Source organism: Sorex fumeus, unplaced genomic scaffold (assembly GCF_029834395.1).
Source record: "Sorex fumeus unplaced genomic scaffold, SorFum_2.1 ptg000041l, whole genome shotgun sequence".
NCBI classification, from domain to species: domain Eukaryota; kingdom Metazoa; phylum Chordata; class Mammalia; order Eulipotyphla; family Soricidae; genus Sorex; species Sorex fumeus.
This window is the reverse complement of record NW_026606098.1, coordinates 4,339,059-4,363,512: the sequence shown is the minus strand read 5'-3', so window position 1 is coordinate 4,363,512 and position 24,454 is coordinate 4,339,059. Positions and strand designations below refer to the sequence as shown.

The following is a 24,454-nucleotide window of genomic DNA, read 5'->3' as shown; positions in this document are numbered from 1 at the left end:
ACTTGGCAGGCTACCGAATGTAACCTGCCCACACAGCAGAGTCTGGCAAACTCCCAATATGCCAAATACCAGTAACAATGATGGGTCTCATTCTCCTAACCCTGAAAGAGCCTTGAATATGGCACTTTTAAAAATCTCAGGGCTAGGGCGAAGGAGACGTTACTGGTGCCTGCTCGAGGCAATCGACGAACAACAGGATGATCGTGATCGTGATTTATTTATTGCTTTTTGGGTCACACCCGGCTTTGCACAGGGGTTACTCCTGGCTCATGCACTCAGGAATGACCCCTGGTGGTGCTCAGGATGCCATATGGGATGCTGGGAATTGAACCCAGGTTGGCCACATGCAAGGCAAATGCCCTACCGGCTGTGCTATTGCTCCAACCCCTATTGTTGCCATTTTAAAAGCCTTGTTTCATTTCAGCTTATCAACTGCAGATGAATGATTTATAGGGTCGGGAGGCCAGTTGGCAGCTAGAAACGCACAGTATAGAAAACGCGGCCTCCCCACCTCGCAGCAGAGGCTACACGGGGACCCGGCCCAGTCGTGTGATGTCTCCAGAGACAGCACCCTCACGCGGCCAGGCCCTGCGACTTGATCTTCCTGGGCCAGAGAGGGTAGCCCGGGCCAAAGGCGGCTGCTGGTCCCACATGGGGCCTCCAGGCCTGTCAGTGAGGAGGGACGCTGGGCCGTGCCAAGGTGGCTGACCGCCTCCCTGAGAGCCCAGGCACCTCTCTCTGACCACACCCCAGCACAAACAGCTTTCCCCAGCCACACCTGTGTGCAAACAGGCGGCCACTTCCGCCCGCACCTGACTTCATGGCGTGAGAAAGGCCGGCCCACGCCCGGGTCCAGGGGCCTCTTCAGGACACGCGAGCAGCATGCTGTGGGCCTGGGGCTGAATGGGTGGTTTGTCTGAATGAAACTGCTCCACATTCCACTCTCCTCCCACGCTTCTGGGCCTGGGGAAGGCCCCGCCCTTCAGTAGCAGCGTGGGGGCTCTCTCTCCCTCCCGGGAGGGTGCAGGGAGGTCCCAGGCCTTTTCTCAGGGTGGCAGGGGCTGCTGACCCACTTCCCGGCCCTTGTCTTCCTACATCCTGCCTTCCTCCAGAGCGCGGGTCTCCAGGCTGTGAGGCCGACTGAGTTCCTGTGGACTGGCCACACTCACCTGGAGAATTCCAAAACTCCTTGTTGCACTCAAAAAATGATATTTTTTTTTAGCAAAAGAAAAAAAATCTCTCCTGTTTTAGGGGGCTGGAGACTCTCAAGAGGTGCTCAAGGTCTCCGCCACCCGGGCAGTGATTGAAGGGAGGCTCTGAGATGGGCTTCCTGGGGCTGTGACTGGCTAAGCTGAGGACCACGTGGCACTGGCGATAGAACTGAGTTGGGGGCCTGTGCTGACCGCCCCCCATCCCCAGCCCCACTATCTCCCTGGGTCAGGGACCAGCAAATAGACCGGAAATCAAACCAGAAATCAAACGTCCATGTGGGTGGGGCCAAGGGGAATGAGGTGAACCTTCTGGCAGGATGCCCCCATAGCCTGGACCCCCTGGCACCCCTCTACACAACACACAGACGGAGCCGGGCAGGCCGGCCACCGCCAACCACACCACTGTGTTCCCCCAAACCAGTGCCCTCTTCGCCCAGCAGGTGGGCAGAGCAGATGCTGGAGAGGGGAGGTGGAGGGGACACAGCCTGGGTCCCATGCAGCCCCTTGCTCCTGCACCCAGACCACCCTCAGCCAAGTTCCGGAACCCAGAGCCAAAGACTGCACCGGCCTCCTTGGTGGAGGGGTTAGAATTTGATGTTTGGATTTGCTTCCACCAGGCCGGGATGGAGCCCGGGACACACACACACACACACACACACACACACACACACACACACACACACACACAGCAGATACTTGCCACTGAGCCAACCCTGAAGGTCTGCACACACACACATACACACACACGCACACATGCAACACATATGCATGTGTGCACGCACACACACACAGCACACATTCACTGCTGAGCCAACCCTGAAGGTCTGAGGTGTAAAATAAAGTCCAGGCAGGGTGGTGCCCTGAGGGCAGAAGGATCCCCAGGGCCAAGGGTCGTGGTCACTCTCCCCTTGGGTTCTGTGCCCACCCAGGGCAGGTCGAGAAGAGCGGACCCTCCAGAGCAGGTCGGGAAGGCTCCTGCCAGCATTGGGGGCACTGGCTGGGGGCGGGGGCGGGGGTGCTGCCTCTGGACGCACCTGCCCCATGGTCCCTATGGGCGCGTGAACCCCCAGCTCGCCACACCCAATCCCATGGACTCTGTCGAGATTCCTGGGACCCCCGGATTCCCAGAATGGGGAGGACCTGGAAGAAATGCTGGGAAGATTCTGGCCATCTGGCCGTCCCCTGTCCCATACTCTTCCTCGTGCTGACCTGCCTCGGGGGCTCTGTCATACAGGTTCCAGGGGCACCCCAGCGGCACCCCTCCCCCACAGGCCTGTCTCTGTGGGCGTCACTCATCATGGGGAGAGCTGGCATGACCCTGTGGGTGGCAGGGCCCTATCTCAGGGTGCTGACTCAGGGCCAGAGGCCAGGCGAGGACAGGGCGGAGGGTCGGGGGAGGAAGGAGTCGTCACAGAGCCCTGGACGGGGCCCAGTGGTGATGTCCAGCCCCACGGAGGGGACAAGGCTTAGGGTCCAGTCTCCTGGTTCCTGGTGATTTAGCACAGCGACCGCATGACACAGACCAGGAGAGAGGGCCGGCCAGTGAGGACAGGGCTGGACATGGCTGCACGCCTGGTCACAGCCATGGGGACAAGGGTGCCAGCACCTGTTCCCTTCCCACGAGTCTGTCTCAGAGCACTCAGCTCTGTGCCTCCCCACAAGGGTCTGGAACATTCTTGGCCTTGCCAAGCTCAGTTTCCCCAACCCCAAGTGAAATCAGATAACTGAAGGAGCTCTTGGCTTCGGTGAGGATTAAGTGAGGATGAAAACGTTCAGCGCTACACCCACCTGCGCCCGTAAGAGAGTTAAGAGGCCACAGTTAGGGCTGGCCCAAGACTCTGCCTGACCCCTGAAGCTTTTGGGCTGCCATCGGGGCCAGGCCTTCTCAGCCTTGGTCCTGAATTCTTTCTCAGGATCTCAGATAGAACCTCGCACTCCAAGGAGCATGTAAGAAGACTTTTATTTTTTCTTTTTGGGTCACACCTGGCGATGCACAGGGGCCACTCCTGGCTCTGCACTCAGGAACTACTCCTGGCGGTGCTCATGGGACCATATGGGATGCTGGGGTTGAACCCGGGTCAGCCTCATGCAAGGCAAACACCCTACCTCCTGTACTATTGCTCTAGCCCCCGAAGAAGACTTGTCCTTCTCATCCTTCTAACCCGTCATCTTTCCCTCTTAAGCTGCCCCAAGTTGCTACCGTCTGCCTGTACGCACTCTGCTTCCCTTCACCACCCTTCCTGAGAGCTGGCAGCAGACGCTGGGGGCAGAGCACGGGTCTTTGCAAAAAAACCCGACTCTGAAGTTGGTTCCCATCTGCAGTCAACCCCCCGAATAAAGGACAGCGGAAGATCAACCCACTATGCTGGTTCTAAAAGGCGGGTCCTCCCTGCAACACCATGAGCCCTCAACAGCCCGTGTGTCAGTAGGGGCCTTTACCAGCCCCTGGCTTCACCAGAGCGAAAATTCCAGAAAGCCTTTCAGCAGCAACTCGGATGCTTTTCTGAGGTCACAGCAGGTAAGGAGATGCAGACCTTTGCATCTTCCGTGGGATTCACTGTGCGAGCATGAAAGTCCTTTTTCCCTCAAATAATGGAAATTGCTGTAATTATAATCACTTTAGAACACCATTATTATTATTAATAAGAGCAAATTGCTAGTTCGAACCGGTGCCGGTTCTCCACCACTAGAGAGAGTCACAGATAATGGGTATCAGACAGGCGCCCGCATCTCCATGCCAACCTGGTCGACTCCGGGGGCCTCTGGGGGGGTGACTTCACCCCTATTCTGAGTGAGACCCCCGGGCATCGGTCATCTGCGGAAGCGCATTCGAACAGGGATCTTCCTGAGGGAGCTCGGTTGACCCTACTCCTCCATTGCCCACCCGGTCTGGGGGATGGGCTGCTTGCAGACCCCAGAGGAGGGGAGCGGAGGGCGGGGAGAGTCTCCTCCCACACGTGGGGCTGTCCAGCTCAGGCATGAGAAGGCTGGTTCGCGAGCACGTTGGCAGGGACAGTGGAGGGAGCCAGAAGCGGGAGGCAGTTCAGAGTTTGAACCCGGGAGCCTGACTGTCCCACTGCGTGTCTCCCCTCTCCTTCCTGCCCAGTGTGGCACTGGACAGGCCAGTCCCCCTCCCTGGCTCCTGCTTTCAGACCCTCTAACAGGGTAAAAGAAGTCTGAGGTGTTGGGAGGTCAGGGGGTGGGGGGCAGGCGACAGTGCCCAGAGGCATCACTTAATTCCTGAAGCAGCCTGGGTGATTTCCCATCCGGCCCGCATTTCCCTCCACCTAAGCAGTTTTTATTTTGGGCTTTGGAGGATCAGCAGAGAATAGCTGCCTGATCTCTGGCCATTAGCAGAGCAGGGAGACTCACACCACCCAGGGTGGCCAGGGACATCCCGGGAGGTCCAGACGCACCGGCAATGCCGGAAAGCACTGTGGCAGAGAGCTGGCTGACGCGTGCATCTGGCCACTGGGTGGCTTCCTGCTCAGCCAGGCTGGCAGGGAGGCCCTGGAGCTTCAGACCCAGCCAGTGCAAACTCTCAGTCTGATGGCAGGAGCGGCCTTTCCTGGACACACGTCAGCTTTAACTCACCAGTAACCCGGGAGGAGCCGCTTTCCTCAAAGTAAAGATGGGAGTACAGGGGCCTGAGGATGGGGGTGGAGGTGAGGCGGGGAGGGGGGTGGTTTGGGACAGAAGCACCTGCCTTGCCAAGCTTGTGAGGCCCAGAGTTGCTGCCTCTGTGCAGAGGACAGTGCTTGGGGCTCCACCCTCTGGCACAGCTGGTGGATAGCAGCACGGAACCGCGGAGTTGAAACCCACCCCTGCCCCCCAAATGCCACAGAGAAAGGCGTGTGAGCACTGTGTCCAGGAGTACGGCTAGCAGGGGCCACTGGTGTGATCCTGACAGTGGGAGCACGCAGGGCCCCTGAAGCACCACCTCCAGAATGCAAGAGAGCGACATGATGCAAGAGAGAATCCGGCACAGGTGAACATGCATGCATGCCCTGCTAGTCAGAGTGGGCTAACCCATGTATTCTTCATGATGGTGGGGAAGGGCGGGGGATGGGCCCGTGTGGGAGCAGGTGCTGGAGGCACACCTGTTCTTTAGAAGTCATGGTTTTCAATCGAGGCCACAGCCCTAATAAGACAAGCTACTATTAATGAAAGATCAATACTATTTAACATTAACGGTTATGAGGATGACAATTTCACTGTGCTCAGGGCTTACTCCTGGCTCTGTGCTCAGGGTTCCACCATCTCTGGTGCTGGGGATCCACTCAGGCCAGCGCCTTCCTCCTGGCACCATTGATGCGCTGCTACAGGGTCCTCGAGGCGGCTGCTCTGCTCCTTCTTCCCAGGTCTGGGACTCCTTTTGTCCACAGATCCAGGCGGCCCCAAACTCCACGACTTTGCAGAGAGAACTCCCTTCTTCTCAAACATCCAGGAGACCCAGTGTTCAGCCCCGAAATCATGCTTTCCCACCCCGAGATGCTCACCACCCCCATCCCGTGAGATCTCGTGAAGGACACCCCACCAGGTTTGCCCGCAGGCTTCTGCATGGCCTGGCCAGCAGAACCACATCATAGGGTCAAGTTAAGCTTTCTCAGCTGACTTCCTTCCCCAAGCGGGCTCAGCAAACAGCCTCCTTTGGAGAGAGCAAAGGCCACGTGGAGATCAAAGGAGCCAGGATCAAAGTCTGGGCAGAAGGCTGTGAGGGTTCCTTGTCTTTTGGTTTAAATTCATTAAACAACTCTAGAAGTTATTCAGCAGTTTCTTTTTTGGGGGAAAAAAATCTGCATGGCCGATCTTTCTGGAGCGGTGAATAATGCAATTAGATTCACACCAAAGTCCTCAGCACGGTTCTATTTGTGGAGAAATCATTGCCGAATTAGAAGCCAAATGACAACGTTAAAAACACAAACAGAAGCTCCTGGTGAGGGCTCGCTCTAAGGAACCCTGACTCAGTCACACTTGGGCTGGCGGCTTGAAAGCCACCAGCGGGCCCTGACTCTGGGGGACCTATTCCTTTCGCTGTTGGGGTGGCGCGTAAGTTACAAGCCGGGGGGAGCTGCCCGTCTTGCTACCAAGTGTGTCCAGAGACGTACCCGGGCAGAAAGGCTGAGGGGCGGCGCTCGGCTCCTACTGCCTCTTGTCCGGGGGCTCCACCTTCCCCGCGGTGCCGAGCCCAGAGCCCTGGGTACACGCGAGTGCGCGGCCGCCTGGGCCGGCCGGAGGAGTCCGGCGCGGAGAAGGCGGCGCCAGCACCCGGGGAAGTGGCTGGAGAGGGCTTGCTGGGCCAGCGCCCCTCTGCAGGGCAGGGAGCCCCCAGCCCTCAGGTCCCGGGACCCCCAGAAGATGCCGAACGGTGGCGGCATTGCGTCCCGGACTCCCCGAGCCACGGCGTCCCCGGGCGCTCTGGGGGCGCGCGCGGGTCGGAGCGCCCGTCCCAAGTTGTGCCAACAGCGCTGCGCGCGCGCCCTGCGCCCCCGGCCCCCCGCCCTCCTCATAGCCAGCACACACGGCTGGGACCCCCGCCACCCACCCCCCGCACCTACCGTTTGCGGCGGGGTCCCGAGCTGCATCTCCAGGTAGTAGCCACGGCCTGAGTCGCCCTGCAGGTTGTCCACCATGGCCAAGAAGTTGACGGGCCCCCCGGCGGGCTCCAGGGCGAGCGCCAGCCCGGGGGCGCGGGGCGCGGGGCGCGGGGCACGGGCGGCGGCCACGCGCAGGGGCAGAGCCAGGGGCGCGGGAGCCGGAGCGGCGCGCAGGAGCCCCTGGGCCAGCAGCTGCAGCAGCAGCGCGCGCGCCAGGGCCATGCCCGGGCCGGGGTCCGGGGCCGCGGGGTCGGGGCGGCGGGGGGACCCGGGAGGCGGCGGCGAGCCGGGCAGTCGGCGGCGGACGCGCGGGAGCCGCCCCAGCCCGCGCCAAGTTGTGCGAGTTGGTGGCCGCTGCCCCCTCTGGCGGCCGCCGCCCGGCCCGCGCCGCGCTCCTCCCCCGCGGCCAAGGTCAGCGCGGGGCCCGCGCCCCCCCGCCGGGGAACCCCGCTGGCCCCCGGGCCGCCCGCTCGGCGGATGTGACGAGGCACCAGGGACCAGGGGGGACAGTTTCGGGGATCCCTTAAAGGGGCAGCGAGGGCCGAAGCCGCGCCCCGCCGCCCCCCCCCCGCCCGGCCGCCGTCGCCCCCCCAGCCACGCATCCCGCGGCGGCTTGGGGAGGAGGATCTCGAGGAGCCCGCGAGTCGGGCCTCACCTCAAAGAGTACCCCGGGCTCCCCTGAGTTTTTTTTGGCGGGGGGGGGGGGGTGGTCGGGCAGTCCTGCGCCCCCCGCCCCCAAGTCCCGTCCCCCTCTCCTCTGTATTCCCGAGTGGATTACTTGGACGAAGTGTGAGCGGAGGCTGGGAAGGGGGTCTCTAGGGTGGCAGGGGGCGGCGAGGATCCCCCTATACACAGCGCTTTGCTGTGTCTGGGGGCTGTGTCTGGGGGCGTTGTCTGCGGCACCGGGCTCGTGCGCCCTGCGGAGCGCACCTGGACTCGCTCCATCCCGGGCCTCAGGGTCCTAGCATCCCGCCCTTGCCCTGGACCGGTGCGGCCAGGCCCGTGCCGCGCTGTGTGGGATGTTAGTTAGGGCTCGCAACGGCCCTGGCCCCAGCTCAGCGCCATCGATCTTGCTGCCAAAGCCCCGGGTAGGTAGCCGGGTCCGGGCGCCTCCCGCCAGGGAACCGTGCTGGATGTTTGCAGACACAGCCCACCCGTCCCAGGGCGGCGTCGGGCTGGCGCTGAGCGCACTCGGCCCGGCAGTGCCAGCTCCGGAGACTCCCGGGCGCCCCTGTTCCCGCTTGCAGAGTCCAATCTGGCACTGACCCAGCCGCTTGGACAGGGCGGTCTGGGTGCGGGTGCGGAGATGACTTTGCGCTAAGTGACACTTTTCCAGGCAAGACCCCAAGCTTATCACCACCCCCATCCCCCATCCCTCAGCCTCAGGGCCAGCCTGGCTGGTGTATGGCAAAACCGAATGGACATTCCTGCCCCACGCGGTGCCCACACGCTGAGATTCATTTCAGGGCCAGGCTGCAGATAAAGGACCTTTTCCACAGTGCTGGCCAGGCTCACGGTGCTGCGTTCGGGGCCTCCAAGGAGCTCACGGGACAGGAGTCAGCTGTGGTGGGGGTATCTCTGTGGGCTTCATGCTGGGGTCCTCCTTCCCTCCCCCCCTTTATACTAGGGTCCTCTTTCCCTCCCTCCCCTCATGCTAGGGTCCTTCTTCCCTCCCTCCCTTCATTGCTAGGGTCCTCTTTCCTTCCCTGCTTTCTCTCTCCCCCTCCTCTTTCTCACCTCCTGTCCCATCCCTGGGGGGAGGGGGTGGCCTTCCCCCTTTCCTGGGCCTCCCTTCCCCCTACCCCTCCCTCTCTGCCTGTCCTTCCTGTCCTTTCCTTCCTATCCCTTTCCTCCTCCTTTTTCCAAGGTTTGGGTCACACTGTGGGCACCATATGCAGAGTTGAACTGATGTAAAGCAGGACGTAATCCCAGTCCAGTCTCTTGGGTCTCACCCCTGCTCCCCTTCCCTGTCCCCCTCCTCCCCTTCCTCCTCCCCTCCAGGCTGTATAAGTGCCTCCATTTTCACCCACACAAGTTTCCTTGTGCACCCAGAGAAACAAAGGCCTATTGTTGGGGTGCCCTAGCCTTGCAAAGACCAAGCCTTCTCACTGAGCCTGTGTGCTAGTGAGCAGGGGGGTCTCACGTGCTCCCCCCCCCCCCAACTCTCCCAGCAGCTCTCCTCCTCTCACTTCTGATTGCCTTCAGTCCCTGCTCTGTACCGGAGGGCAGCTGGCTGGACCCCTCACACTGTGAGACCCACCCGTAACCCAGAGAGATTTTGTTCATCTTCCTCAGACCCGTTTCTTGTTACCTAATTGTGAATTCAAAATGAGAACGGTCCTGGGCCACCGTTCCCTATCTCTGTTCCACATCTGGAGGAAGCCAGCAGCACCCGTGAGTGTTTCCCCACCCCGCCCCCCTTCAGGCGAGCAGGCAAACCTCCCATTTTGCACCACGTTTTGGGTGCTGTGGCCGGAGTCTGGTCTCTGTTTTGTGTTCATGAATCCTAGAGAACCTCCAGGAGAAGATGAGTGACAGAGGTAAGTCACATGCGAGTTGCATCTTAAAGCAGGGGTTTGAGTGAGGGGTCCCTGGGCGGGGGTCCCCTGCATTTTCTGGAGTTTTCAGAGATGATGAGGGAGGCCCTTTGGCTACCTATGGCCCCTGGGGCACCCCCGAGGTTACCAGACCCCAGTTCCTGGGCAGAGGTGTCACCCACTGTTCCTCCCCACCCCCCACACACACCTCCTCTGCTCCTTCCAGCACCTTCTCCTTGGAGCTCAGACACACCCTTCTCTTCGTTTGTTCTTTCAAAACCTGTTTGAGCCTCCGCCCTTCTGCAGTGCCTGGCGTGCATTCCTTAGAAAGTGCCTCTGAACTCCCCCACATGTCCTCTGCCTGCTCTGTCCCCCCAGCCCCTCCATGTTCTGTGCCCCACCCCCCCAGGAGAGAGAGCCCAGGCCAGAGGCTGAGCAGGTCAAGGTGAGGCCACTACAATATCCTGCGACCCCACACCTGGGGACCTGGAGAGCACTTCCCCATGAGTGTCCCTCACATCCACTGTCACCTCCAGCCTTCTGTTCCGGGCTGGGGCGGGGGCCCACTGACCCCCAAGCTCCTGTCTTTCTTGGGCACAATCAGAGGCGGGTCCGGGGTCACTTGGAGGCGAGAAGCAGCCTCTGTCGCCTCCAGATGCTTCCGCGGCATTCAAACTCCCTTGTTCCTTTAAGAAAGCGCATTGATTGCCTTTGAAAAATGCAGGAGAACCAAGTTCCTCAGGGAGCCGGGAGCCAGCAGAAGGAGGCCAGGAGCAAGTACTCAACTTTTCTCCTTTTGTTTTCTTTCTTCTTCTTATACTCGGTGATTTACAAAGTTGTCCATAATAGACATTTCAGGCATTCATTGTTCTAACACCAATCCCACCACCCATGTGACCTTCCCTCCACCAGTGTTCCCGGTTTTCCATCCGCCCTCCAAACCTGTCCCCTTTGCAGACACAAAAACATCTGCTTTATATAGATTTTTAGATAAAATGGCAAATAGAAATATGAAATAGATCAGTGAAAGCCAATTTGCGACTGTTGTCATCTGTCCCAGTAGGGTCACTGCAGACCTTGAGGAGTGACTGGCCTGGTTGGTGCTAGTTGAGTCTTCTGTCCTCTTGTTTCTCGCCTTGAGCTTTGTGGGTTTTCACACAACTTTTCCACCCACCCAGTTGACTGTGCTCCCCGGGGGCTGTCAGCACTCTGAAACTGGGAGATGCCGCATGACCACACATGTGGCCGTATGCTCTGGAACTGTGGGGCTGGGACTGTTTGGTGGTTTGGTGGCTTGATGAGGTTCAGTTGTGGAGCTGGGCTGTTTCTGTGCTGAGGGTGTCAGGTGGGGTGGGCTGTCCAGCAGGGGCAGGGGGGCACGAGAATCTGCCTGCCCATATTCCACGCAGGCCCCGGAGTTCTCAGCCTGGTGCACCTGAGACAATTCAACGCTTGGCATTCCCTTCAAGATGAGTTTTGGCGCTGTGCCACCATTTTTCCCTTAGCTTTATTTAAACATCATGGTCTACGAAGTAATACAGTTGTTTTGGGGATTCAGTGTTCCAACACTCATCCCATCACCAGTGGGATCTTTCCTCTACTGGTGTCACCAAAATCCTGCTCCCTTAGCAGTGCAAAGTGATTTATTTTATATCGCTTGTTTTGCAACAAAATGGTAAATGGAATTATCAAAATAGTTGAGAAAAACAAAGTTTGTGAAAAGTATTCTATTTCACAATGGAGAAATCAGTCATTGAGAGTTTACGGAGCTGTCTGTTGCTAGCTGACCTTCTGTGTTATTCTTTATTGAGCTTAGTGGGTGTCTATGCCCTTTGCCATTTAGTTTGCTGTGCTCCTAGTGGGCTGTCGGTATCATGGAATTTGGAGGTGTCTTGCAGCCACATGAGCCGCCACGCGTCCCAGGAGCTGTACACTGGGATGATTCTCTGCCTTGGCATCCTTGAAGTTAGCCATGAAGCTGGACCCTTTACGTGCTGAAGGCTGTGGAGTGGGTGAGGCTTCTAGCAGCACAGTGTGGGGAACGCATCTGCCCCTGCTCTGAGAAGGCCCTGGAATTTCCAGCCTGAGATGGGTGTACACGGGAGTCTCACTGTCTGGGCACCCCTCCTGAGATCCAGCATGAAGCTGTGAAGTTGGGTCAGTTCTCTGCCAGAGACTGTGACTTTGGGTGCAGAGTGGGGGCTTCGGCAGGTGAGGACTTAGGGGGCTGGGCCATTCTGTGCTGTAAGAAGCCGGGTGCAGGTGGGGGGCACTGGGGCCTTCTGGCAGAGGCGAAATCTGCCCGTGCCCATTCTGACATATCGATTTGTCTGCATCAACAATCCCTCAGCCTGGCATGCTAAGAGGGAGGGGATCACTCCCTGGGGACTGAGGCTCAGCAGGAAGCAGGAGCGGGAGGATGGCGGGCTGCCCGCCGTCTCCAGCCAGGACCCTGTGCAAGCGCCCCACAAGCATACCTGAGAGGTGACACACAGAAGCCCACCCCACACTCAGAGGCTCCGAGACAGCCCAACACCCTATTCAACCTCTCTCAGATAAATCTCAGCATGACTGATGGGCTGCTGCCTGGGTCACCAATAAAATTTTATTGAGACACCAGATCTGTTTGTGCACACAGTTTCAACACATCCCTTCAGGACTTTCCTTCCTTCTTTCCTTCCTTCCTTCCTTCCTTCCTTCCTTCCTTCCTTCCTTCCTTCTTTTTTCCTTCTTTCCTTCTCTTCTTCCTCCTTCCCTCCCTCCTTCCTTCTTCCTTTCCTTTTTTCCTTCCCTCCCTCCCTCCCTCCCTCCCTCCTTCCCTCCCTCCCTCCCTCCCTCCCTCCCTCCCTCCCTCCCTCCCTCTCTTTCTTCCTTCCTCCCTTCCTTTTTTCCTTCCTTCCTTCCTTCTTTCCTTCCTTCCTTCCTTCCCTCCCTCCCTCCTTCCTTCCTTCCTTCCTTCCTTCCTTCCTCCTTTCCTTTTTTCCTTCCATCCCTCCCTCCCTTTCTTCCTTCCTCCCTTCCTTTTTTCCTTCCTTTTTTCCTTCCTTCCTTTTTTCCTTCCTTCCTTCCTTCCTTCCTTCCTTCCTTCCTTCCTTCCTTCCTTCCTTCCTCCCTCCGTCCCTCCCTCCCTCCCTGCCTCCTTCCCTCCCTCCCTCCCTTCCTTCCTCCCTTCTTCCCTTCCTCCCTTCTTCCCTTCCTCCCTCCCTCCCTCCCTCCTTCTCCTCTTTCGTCTTCCTCCCTCTCTTCCGTCTTCACTCTGCACTTGGGGCTCTCCTGGTGGTGATCAGGGTACTGAACCTGGGTCAGCTGCTTGCAAGGCAAATACTTTTCAATCCACTCTCCCTCCAGTTCTTATTTCAATAAAAACTGTCTTCACTCTCAGTGGTGGGAAAAGATGGGTTCAGCCAGCTCCTTGGTGTTCATTGCATTCCTAGGACTGCTGTGGTGGCTTCAGAGAGTCAGGGGCCCCACCCCAGTTGTGCTGTCCCTGGGTCTATGTGGACTGACCGACCATCTCCTGCCCCTCCTCTGATCCAGCATACAAGCAGGGTGGAGCTGGAGGGTGGTTGGGTGTGGCGGCTGCCTTCCCGCAGGTGGGTGGGGGACTGAGTCTAGAGCCAGGAAAGCACCTGACCGGGCCAGCCGCCAAGAGCAGTGGACACAGCATGGGATTTGGCTGTGGCTTCTGGATCCCAGTAGGAGCTTCCACACCCCAAACTCTACCTTTGTCACTCCGACATGCCCGACACTCCCCCAGTCCTGGTTGGCCTCTGGGGCTCCTGCTGATCGGCTTCCGGTGGGGCAGTGGCCTGTCCTGCTCTCGGGGCACTGTCCTGTGAGGTCACTGGGTGTGGTGGCACCTTGGGGTCGGGAGGGCAGGCTGGGGCTTCTGGGTTGCTCCTCCCAGGAGGAGGCGTAATGCACCTGTGTCAATGGCTGGGCTCCCACGCCAGGCCCCATGCCGGGTTTGGGCTGACGATCCTGTCTGTGCCCTTGGCTAGCATCTCCGATGTTTCTCCTTCACGTGGGCCTTGGAAGGTTGTGCCCCAACAGGCTGGGGTGCACAGGGTGACCAGGTTCGGGGCTGCTTCGCCTTGTGAGCACTGCAGGAGGAGTCCGACCTCCATCTGGGATGGGGTGGTGATCGGCGATAGGCTCTTGAGTCTTTGAATTTTTTGGTTCTAACACTATGCCCAGGGGGCTTGGGTAGTACTTCTGGCTCAATGCTCGGGTAGGTGCTCCTGGCAGTGCTCAGGGAGCCGTGTGGGCTCCTGCAGGAGGCAGGCACCAAGCAGGAAGAGGGGCAGAGCACGACTCCCCACCCCAAGTCCTGCCTGGCACAGTGCCCATCTTGGGCCTGCTCCCTGGCACCAGGCGGACCTCCTGCTGGGTGCCACTGGGCAAGGACCTGCCCAGTGCCACGTGGGCCCTTCCTGGATCAGCAGCTGCCCCTCCCTGGCCCTGCACCCACTTCCCCAACCAGGAAGCTGCCTCAGTGTCATCCTGGGGACACTCAGGGAAACGGACTCCAGGAGGCGCAGAGCCAGGCCAGTCCCAAGGATTCCCACGTGCTGCTCACCCTGCACCCAGCACTGCTGCTCAGGGGTCACCCGGCACCCACCTCCTCCACCGTACAGCACACACGGCACACACCTCCCAGCACACACACACAGCTTACACACAGCACAGCCCACACAACATATTCAATATACAGAACATTCCACATAGCAACCCAATACACACACATAATGCACAGCACACACCAAACACACACAGCGTACACAGTATATGCAGCACACAGCACTCTGTGTGCTATATGTACCACGTGTGATATGTGTGTTGTACATAGTGTGTGCCATGTGCCACGTGTATGACTCATGATGTAGGTAGTATGTGTATCCCATAGTGTGTGATGTATGTTGCTGTCTGTCGTATTGTGAGGTGTGTATTGTACGGAGTTTGTGTGTTGGATGTGTTGCACATCACATTGTGAGGTCGTATGCTGCATGCAGTGTGTGTGAGGTGTGTGTGTGTTGTAGGTGGTATGTGCGTGCTGTATGTAGTATTGTGAGGTGTGATGTGTGTACTATGTGTGAGGTCTGTGCTATCTACAGTCTGTGTGGGCTGTGGATACTGCATGTATTATGTGTGAGATGTGTGTGATCTATGTAATAAGTATGAGGTTTGTAGGCTGCATATAGTATGTGTGAGGCATGTGTGCTTTTTTATTTTCTTTTTGGGTCACACTTGGCGATGCTCAGAAGTTCCTCCTGGCTCTGCACTCCTGGTGGTGCTCCAGGGACCATATGGGATGCTGGGAATCGAACCCAGGTTGGCTGTGTGCCAGGCAAATGCCCTCTCCACTCTGGTATTGTTCCGGCCCCTTGTATAATAAGTGTGAGGTATGTATGCTGCATGTAGTATGTGTGAGGTGTGTGTGCCCTGTTGTATGTGTGAGGTATATGTTCCATGAGGCCTGCCCACTGTCATGTCCCTATCTCCTCTTTGAGTCACTGAGTGGCCAGATCTGGACAGCTCCAGCACACTGTGTCCTTCCTGCGCATCCATGACTGGCTGATGGAGGAGGGCATGGCGGTGGCCGATGGGATACTTAGGGGCCTGCAGGTTTTGAGAGCACCTCCTGGGCCAGCCTGGGCCTCTTAGGAGCAGGGTCCCGCCCAGGCAGTGCCTTTGGTGACAAGTGTCCACTTTCTTTGTGTCCTGGTCACTGGACACGGTGATGCTGCAGTGTCCTCGAGGTCCTGTTGGGAGACCAGGGAATCATAGTGTGGTCCTTTGCTGCCCCTGGACAGAACATGCTCTCTGGGCAGGAATGAGGGGCCCGTGACGCTGCATTGGTCGCATGCACCCACCAGCCAGCCCATCAGTCCCTCTTTGTCCCTGATGAGGGACCAGGGCTTTGCTCTCCCGCTGGTTGGGAGGGAGGCACGTCAGGTAATGAAGAGGTTTTCCTGCTTTTGTTCCCTTCAAGAAATAAGGCGGAGCTGCTCCAGACGAGGGGGGGGGGGGGATCGGACACACCCCTAGGAGCGGAGACTGAGGGGTGCTGGGCCGAGAATGGTGAGAATGGCGGGGGTGGGGGGTCGGCTGACACAGCTGCTTCTCCCTTCCCCCGTGCCCAGCTGGGACCCCCGAGCCCTCCCTCACAGCGCACTCTCCGTCCTGGCCTCTGGAGCTCTCCTGGAGACTTCTCATTTCCTTCCCTAAGGTTGTGCTTGCTGGGCCCAGAGGGAGTTGCCTTGTGTGTGGCTGACTCAGGTTCCATCCCTGGCCTGGGTTAGGTCCCCGGCATCCCATAGGGTCCCCCAAGCCCTGCCAGGAGTAACTCCTGAGTGCAGAGCCAGGAGACAGCTCTGAGCACTGTCGGGGGTGGCCCCCAAACAAAGCTAACAGCTGGGCTTTCTGGGTACAGATGGGGCTGACTCAAACACCCAAAGCGCTGGCTAGAACTGCCCCTTCCTCACAGCCCTGGGGGCCGCCAGCTTCTGCTCCCGCCCCCCCGCCACCTCCCCACACACCTCACCCTCGCCCAAAGATCCCACGTCACTGTCTGCAGCTGGTTTTGCTGATGCCAACAAAGCCCCTCCGTGGTGTGGGGTCAGCTGCACACGGCCTCGATGGACAGCTTGCGTTCTGCCAAAGGAACTTCCTGGAAGGTTTTCATGAAGAAGAGCATGAGTCACTCAGGCAAGGCTGGGGTGTGTGTGTGTGTGTGTGTGTGTGTGTGTGTGTGTGTGTGTGTGTAATGGCAGACCCTCCTCACCATCCTGTGGGAGGCGGGAGGTGGGGATGGATGGCCCAGGGAGGTGGCCTCCGGGCTGGTCACCCCAGGTGCCCTGAGTACCGGGTGGGGGGCTGTTCGCTAGGCTCACTGCAGGGGGAAGGTACTGCGAGACCCCTGGAGGAGGTGGGGCGGGCGCAGTGGGGCCTCGGGGGGCATGGCAGGGAGCAGTGGGGGACCCCCACACCCCACAGGTGGGTCCCTAGCGAACTTGCCCTGGCTCTTCCGGAAGAACTTCCTGATCCCCAAAGAGTCCGGGCGCCCCTTTGAGATGGGGGATCAGGCCAGTTCCGAGGGCATCACTCCCTCTGGCCTGCCCTCTGCAGCCCTGCTCTAACCACGAGTCAGCAAATGTCCTGCAGCGGAGCTGGCCGGGCCCTTCTGGCTGCAACTCACACTCACTGGGGTCACTCACTGGTGGTTGTGCTGGCATGGTGGTGGGGTGGTGGGGACATTGAGCTGGGGTGTGGGCACACTGCGGTGGTGGGGGGCATTTCTGCAAAATGGGTTCAGTGGTCACAGCTGTTGTCCAGGGCTGCGTTTGTTCCTGATGGTGGTCCGTGAGCCCAGGTGGGATGGGGCGACTGATTCTGGGCGTTATGAGGAAGTTGGCAGCAGTAACTGTTTTTCTGAACTTACAACAGGCAACAATTAATTCAGATTCCCCCCCATGCCAGGAATTGAAGAGTTTCTGGAGCCTGAGGACTGGCTGGCTCTGTTGGCTAAAAAGGGACCCCCACAGGAAGGGGTCCAAGGCGCCCCCAGGTCACATGTGGCTGCTCTGGGAGGCCCGAGACCTCCGGCTGGCCCCAGCCGTCAGTCCTGCTGCTGGGCTCTGGACCCACGTGGATGAGCACGCTGTGTGTGTGTGGGAAGCAAGCAGCTGGCGGTGGGCGGGGCTGGGGGTGGGTGGGCACCCACTGAGCCGGGAGGGTCCTGCCCGCAAGCACCAGGCACCCAGCCCAGTCTGGGCCTCCCAGCACATGGTGGGGGGGGTCACGTCAGACTCCGACCCAGGCTCTGGTTCCTGCCAAGACGCCTCCCGTACTCGGCAAGCCGGGAGCCGTTCCGAGGACGCAGCCAGAAGCCCACTTGGCAGGAAGGCGGTGTTGGAGCATGGCGTGTGTGGGCTGGGACGCGGCTGCCGTGTGCTTCCGTGGCTGCTCGTGCAGCGTGACCCTGCGTGCGGGGCCAGCGGGGGAGGGCTGGGCAGCAGATGGACAAATTTTTCCCAAATTTCTTTTGGAGCCAATTTCAAAGGTAGCGAGGTGGGAAACTCTGAGTTCCCCTGCAGCTGGGAGGGCTCACGTGCACTCCTCAGGGTGCCGTGTCCTCCCCCAGCTGCATGGGGATGGGGAGGCAACATGGGAGGTGACGACGGAACTCAGCAGGTCCCTCTTGCCACAGCTCGGAACGCAGTACGACTACCGCGTGTGCACCTGTGTGTGCATGTATGTACACCAGACTTGTGCATGAACACACATGTGCTGGTGTGTATTGCCCCCCATAGACACATGGGTAAATGTACATACAGGTATTCATATATGTACTTATACCCACGCATGCACATTTATGTGTGTTTGTACACATCTGTGCTCATGTGTACATATACAGGCGCTACTGTGCCACTGGATGTGTTACATACAGGTGATGATATGTATGGACCACGTGTTTCTATATACCTGCATATAGACACACATGTTCATGCATGTACAAATATAGTCTTATGTGTATGTGGATCTATCTGTGTTCATATGTGATGTGTGCCCATTCATATGCACTCATATGTTTCTATGTGTACATATGTATGCTGGTGTGCACAGAAGCACGTGTGTCCACACCAATGTCTGTACACAACTGTGTCCTTAGGTGTGTGCACATAACTTGCTGGATCCTACACACTGATCCCATACACTGATCGATTCTACACACGGATCCTATACTGGATCCCACACACTCCTGCACATAGATTCTATACTGGATCCCATAGACTGATCCCAACACTGATCCCACACTGGATCCCACGCTGATCCCACACACGGATCCCACACATGGATCCCACACACTGATCCCACACACTGATTTCACACTGATCCCACACTAGAACCCACACATTGATCCCACACGCTGATCCCACACTGGATCTCACGCTGATCCCACACACGGATCCCACACATGGATCCCACACACGGATCCCACACACTGATTTCACGCTGATCCCACACTAGATCCCACACATTGATCCCACACGCTGATCCCGCACTGGATCCCACGCTGATCCCACACACGGATCCCACACACGGATCCCACACACTGATCCCACACACTGATCCCACACACTGATTTCACACTGATCCCACACTAGATCCCACACATTGATCCCACACGCTGATCCCACACTGGATCCCATACACTGAGCGAACTGGGCTTGGCACTGGCCCGCATTTGAATGCATTCCCAGTGACTGTGCAGCAGTAGAGGGGAGATCTCGGGGGTGTGAGGGAGGCCCAGGCACTCTGTGATGCCCTTGGGAACTTCACCTTCACTCTGATCCGACGTGAAGGAACACCAAGCTGAAGGCCCATGCCAAGCAGGGTCGGAGAGACAGGCGGAGTCAGGGTGCCCAGGGTATGGGGGGTGGCTAGAGACCCACAGTGTTCAAAGGGGAAACCCAGGGGCCACGTCAGCTTTCGGGTAAAAATCCATTTCGATGTACCCGGAAAAATAGCTTCTGTGGTGAGGGGTGGCACCGGGCGCCTTAAGAATCCCCAGCAGGTAACCAGCAGAGCCCGAGCAGGACCGTGGACACTGGAGGAGATGGACTTGCTGAGGATCAGCACTTGGCCACTGAGGCCCACACCGAGCACAGCCGGCCAGCCTAGACCCACGACTGTCCTGGCCAGAGATGTGTGAGAAACAGCCCTGGAAAGGACTCAGGGAAGAGAAAGTAAATATTGACTTACACTCACCTCCTCTAAAGATCCCAGGGTAAACACGGGCTAAAAGGGGGACAAAGAAATCTGAGATTGTGTGATTTTTCTAGAATTTTCTAGAAGACTCTGTGGAAATAGATGATGCTCACCTCTGACATTGACATACTTTTTAAGAAATTAGATCGCAGTGGCCTGTTGGATATGATCTTGCATAAATGGGCACCATCTGCATTTTAATGACATATCACTTTAATTTTGTGCAAATAGGACAAAGTTCTTAAGGAAACAAACTGTGTGGCCTCATGAAAATAGAGTCACCTGGAGATCTTTGCAAACACTCTCTGGAGTGACAGGAGTCTCAGGTTTGTCACTTTTTGTTGGAAGGTGGGAAGTGGGTAGACAGCTGTCCCTCCCTTATACTTGCTCCAGACTTCTTAGGTTTTATTTTTAGGCCAACACAGAAGGGAAAGCTTCTGGAGACAGGTGAGGCGGTTAAAAAGTAAAAAATGGTGATTAAGAGGGCCAGAGAGATAGTGCGATGGGTAGGGTGCTTGCCTTGCATGCAGCTGACCTATGCACGCTGTCTGGTCCCCTGTCTGAGCCCCACCAGGAGTGATTTCTGAGCACAGAGCCAGGAGTAAGCCCTGATCACTGCGGGGTGTTGCCCCCAAACAACAACAACAAAAAAATTGTCTAAGAAATAAGCATTCCTTTGTAGGAATAAACACTCAGAGAGGGACAAACCACGCCCTGAACTAATTGCAGTAAATATGGCCAATGAGGCTCTTCCCCACCACCTTCGACCACACCCCAAACCTTTGCCTCTGGCGGCTTCTACCCTCACACCCAGTCTTCCCTCTCCCAGGGCCACCCTGAGGCCACTGGCAAGTTGTGTGGGGTGGGAGGGAGATGGGCCCTCACCCAGCTCAGGACTCCAGCATCCCCCAGGAAGCGGGGTCCAGGCACCCGTGCCAGTCTTGTGCCCGTTCTGCTCCAGAGCCCCCGGGGAAGCTTGAGCTCAGAGTGGCCAGGGCTCCGTGGGGACAGGGACCGCGCCAGGGTGGCTCTGTCTCTGCACTGCCCCTTGGAGCCACATAGCCGTGGTCTAATTGTCAGGGGGTTCCTGCTGTCTCCAGGCTTTTCTCTGTCCAGCTGTCAGGCAGTTGGGTTCAGAATCTGCTCCAGAGCCATCGGGACGGCTAACAAACGCTGATTGATCTCAGCCGGGCACCGTCTGCCTTGGGTAACTTCTTGTCTTCTGGTTACCCTTCACCCCAGTCCTCTCCTTTCTGCTTTAAGTGCTGACTCCAGCAGGCAGTGTTCTGCAGGGAAGCTGGCCTGCTCTGTCGCAGTGCTCTCCCCGTGGCCTGCGTCTCCCTAGCCTGGTCTGACACCCATTCCTTGGGGGGCCAGGTGGGCACAGAGCGCGTGCATCTCTGGAAGGCGGCCTGGTTGGCTGCTTCCCGGCAGGTGTGCTGCATCAGCCCTGGTCCATGATGGGGAAAGGCTGATGGCTAAGAAGACAAACAGCAGACGAGACCGTACCTTAGCTCTGTCCCATGCCACCTGGGGGGACTCAGGCGAGGTTTTGTTTTCAGAGACAAGGGTGGCGTCCGTCTCACCGGGAGGTGTGGGTTGTCTCAGGGATTAAATAAAAATCAATTTGGCTGGATCTGTGGCATCATGCCATGGGCGTGCAAAATGCTTGGGGCCAGGGAGTGCGGGTGTCAACATTTCCTGTACAAGGGGGCTGTGCTAGAGGGAGCAAAAGAAGAGACAGAACTCTGGAAGCCCACCTGGAGGGAAGCCCAGGTGCGAGGCAGCTGGGGGACATGAGGGAGAGGGCCAGCATGGGGCACTCGGTGTTCTGGCCTCATGTTGGTGTCCTTCAAGAAGAAGTGCACCAGCTGTTTCCTGCAGCAGCCTGGCGCCCACTGTTGTGGGGTCCTTTTTTTTTTTTTTTTTTGGGTCATACCCAGCGATGCTCAGGAGTTCCTCCTGGCTCTGCATTTAGGAATCACTCCTGGCAGTGCTCGGGGGACCCTATGGGATGCTGGGAATTGAACCTGGGTCGGCCGCATATGCAAGGCAAATGCCCTACCCGCTGTGCTATCTCTCCAGCCCCGGTATGGGGTCTTGAAGCCTGCTCTTCCTCCCGGCCACATGTCTTGAGTCTAGGGTCCGGGCAGCTGTTCCTCCCCGCCTGGGGCTGTCGTAGAAGTGGCTCTTGGGGCAGCCACCTCCTTACTGCTCGAAGAGCTGGTCTGCCCTCCCCCTTGGGGTCCCCTCCCAGGCCGCCGTGCGTCTGCTCTGTGTGTGGTCGGCCTCCTCTGCCCTCCATCCAGCTGGCTTTCCTTTTGGGGATCACCCAGCATGTCCCAGTAGTATTAATCCCTCCCACCCCCCCGGAACCCCGCACTCTTGCGACGGGCATTTGTACCAGCCACATTATTTTTTCCCACCCTGCTGCAACCGGGTTTGCTTTCAACAGTGAATTGACTTGAAGAATTTGTTTCAGGGACGACATTTCGGCCACCCTTCCTTCCCCTCGTTCCTTATTTCACCATTTCTGGATTCCTTCAGGCCCTTGTGCAGTTCAGGTGCACCTCTGAGACGTCCTCCTCCTTTGTATTTGTCTGAAAACATTCTCAGTTCCTGCTGGAACCAGATTTTTTTTTTAAAAAGCTGTGTTTTATCATTCTCTTTCTCCTGCATGCCCTGGCAGGATGACCCAGGTGCCAAGGTCTCAGCAGCCGATCGCCACGTGCTGTCCCGGACTTCTGTGTTTATTTTCTCTGAGGTCTTGGGGATGCTGTTTCCACGAAATCAGGAACTGTTTGTGTCTTTCTTTGCTTCTTCACTATTTCATGCTCTAGTATTTAATCCATCTCCAGCCACGCACTGACCATAACACTTAATTTTCACCACGTTATTGAAGCTTTCATTGTTCCGCCAGCCTTTTCCTCTTTGTTTTCGAGTTGGACAATTTCTGTTTCTGAGTTTTCCTGTTCATCGTCCTTTGTGCCAACACTCTGGTCCAGTCCAGGAGTCGCTGATTTGCGGCCTTTGTTTTTCTCATCCGCTTTCCCCGTGGTGTTTCGTTATTAGTTTCCGTTCCTCTGTCGAGAGCCTCCAACTGTTCTAACATCATGTTCATGTTTTTCTCCATGTGTGTCATTAATGAGTTGTTTTAAAATCCCTGTCAGCTAACTTCATAGTACGTGTCATCGTTCATTTTTATCTTCTGGCTTCTGAGCCATACTGAGCTGCTGGCTTATCCCTGGCTCTGTGCTCAGGAATCTCTCCTGGAGGTGCTCCTGGGTTGGCCTTCCCCTGTTGGTAGCTGGAACCTGGATCTCGCAGAAAATGGGCGGGGGCGGGGGGGCTTCTCTTGGATCCCTTCTCGTGCAGATGGACCACAGGAAATGCCTGGGACCAAATCCAGACTGACCGCGTGCAAGGGCAAATGTCTCAGCCCCTGGCCTCACTGCAAATCCTACTCATTCATTTTCCTCCAGGTTCTGTCATTCTGTTTTATGCCTATAAGTTATGGCTTTTATGCTGGTCTTGGTGGATGCTGCCTTAGCTCCCGTCTGGATCTTGTCGCCTTCCTTACAGTGTCAGTAGCGCTGACAAGTAGCTACTTTACCAGGATTCAGTATAATCCTCCCAGACGTGCTCTGAGCTTGGATGAGTAGACTAGAGAGCCTTGCTCTCGAGGTGCTCTTCTGAGAGCTGTGTTCACCCTGCAAGCGGCTGCTTTCATGCCTCCCTGCTCTTCGCAAGTTCCAGAACCTCCACTCGCTCGCTCCCCGGCCCCCTGGGCGGCAGCGGTTTCTCCCTAAGTGCCCACAGCCTGGTGCCCAGTCAGAGGCGCAAGGACTCCCCCAAGTCGGTTTCTGGGGCCCCCAGTCTGTGATATTTCCTCTCATCTTGTACTCGGTGCAAAGTGCTCCTCTTGTCTTAGCTGCCAGACTCTGGTCTGGGTTTCGCCTGCTCGGATGATGCAAAGCTCTGTGAGGATTGGCCTCACCCTGTTGGGCCCATCTGGCAGAAAACGAGGGGCTTCTCTTGGACCCTCTTCTTGGGCAGCCATGACCATGTCAAGCATCCACAAAGGGTTGTTGTCCAGCCCAGAGGGAGGGCGAGCCTGGTACTGGGGATGTCTGTTCCCTTGGGGGTGGTGCAGAGGAGCTCAGGGGGCAGAGTCCAGCTCTAGAGCCCACAGGCTCATGGACGGTGCCTGTGAGACGTGGACACTGTCCGCCTGTCCCCAAAGAGCCTGGGCTAAGGTCCTAGGCTGCTTCCCTGGCCTGCGCTCCCTCCCGGCCCATATCAACCAGCTCGTCGACTATGGGAGACAACTTCATCTCCTGTCTCCTCTCTCTGAGAAGGACAGCTGGTGGTCTGCGGCGGGGACCACCAGCTCAGCCTTTCTGCAAGGCTTTGAGCACTGTGGGTGGGGGAGGCTGCCCCTGTGGACGGCTACGCCCTTCCTGGGCTCATGCTGGGCCTGGTGGTTCTACAGGAGGCTTCGCTGGTCCCTGGCAGGGCGTCAGTGATTGTATAATCGCACTCACGCCCACTGGTGGCCCTGCAGGGCTCAGCTTCCAGCTGACGCTCCTCATCCCCGGGAATCTGGGACGGGGGCCAGACGCTCGGAGATTATGGAATATTACACACAAGACTCTGAAGGGGGGAGCTGGGGAGCTCTAGGGTGGTGGAAAAGCAAGAAGAGGGGGAATCGGACCCTGATTAAGCCAGACCCATGGGAGGGGGGTTCAAGGGAGCCTCGGCGTTAGGAAGCTTGTCCCGTGCTGGGAGTGTGCTGGCTTTCAGTGTCTCTCCACAGAGTCTATTGAGGAATCTCTCGAGGCTGTGTGTTAGTGGACTGCCACACTGGGCAGGTGCGAACTGTTCTGGGTGTCCAGTGGGAGCTGACCCGAGCCTCAGTGGACAGCTTTGCTGGATTTGTGCTCATTTCCCGTGAGCCTCGCAAATTCTGCCTCCATTCAGCTGAGTGTTAACTATTGGGTTAACTATCGTTCCTCCGAAGGGCAGAAAAACTCATGGGGAAGAGATGTTGTTTGGACACTTGATGGTCTCGGTGCTAAGTTTAGCCTAAAATATGATTGGTGAGATATCTTTGCAAGATTTATATTTGAAATAGGAAAAAAAGAAAGAGACCTTCTCAAATGTTTTTTTTTTTTGCCCTTATCCATTTGGATGGCTGTTCTCGCTCCCTCTCTTTCCTTCCCTCCTTCTCTCCCTCTTTCTCCCTCCCTCTCTCCTTCCCTCACTCTTCCTCTCTCTCCCTCTTTCTCCCTCTCTCTCTCTTCTTTCTTTATCTCCCTCTCTCTCTTTCCCCTCCCCC

The 24,454-nt window shown here is 57.5% G+C and overlaps 1 protein-coding gene across 1 annotated transcript in view; it reads right to left on the bottom strand.

Annotated features, from left to right (window-relative positions):
* Positions 1 to 7,209, bottom strand: part of BACE2 (beta-secretase 2) — a 69,313-nt gene extending 62,104 nt beyond the window's left edge. Inside the window, exon 1 of the mRNA XM_056119514.1 lies at positions 6,770 to 7,209. Within this exon, the coding sequence (XP_055975489.1) occupies positions 6,770 to 7,030 (261 nt within the window). The 5' untranslated portion in view covers positions 7,031 to 7,209. The remainder of the gene's footprint in view (positions 1 to 6,769) is intronic.
* Between the last annotated feature and the right edge of the window lie 17,245 nt (positions 7,210 to 24,454).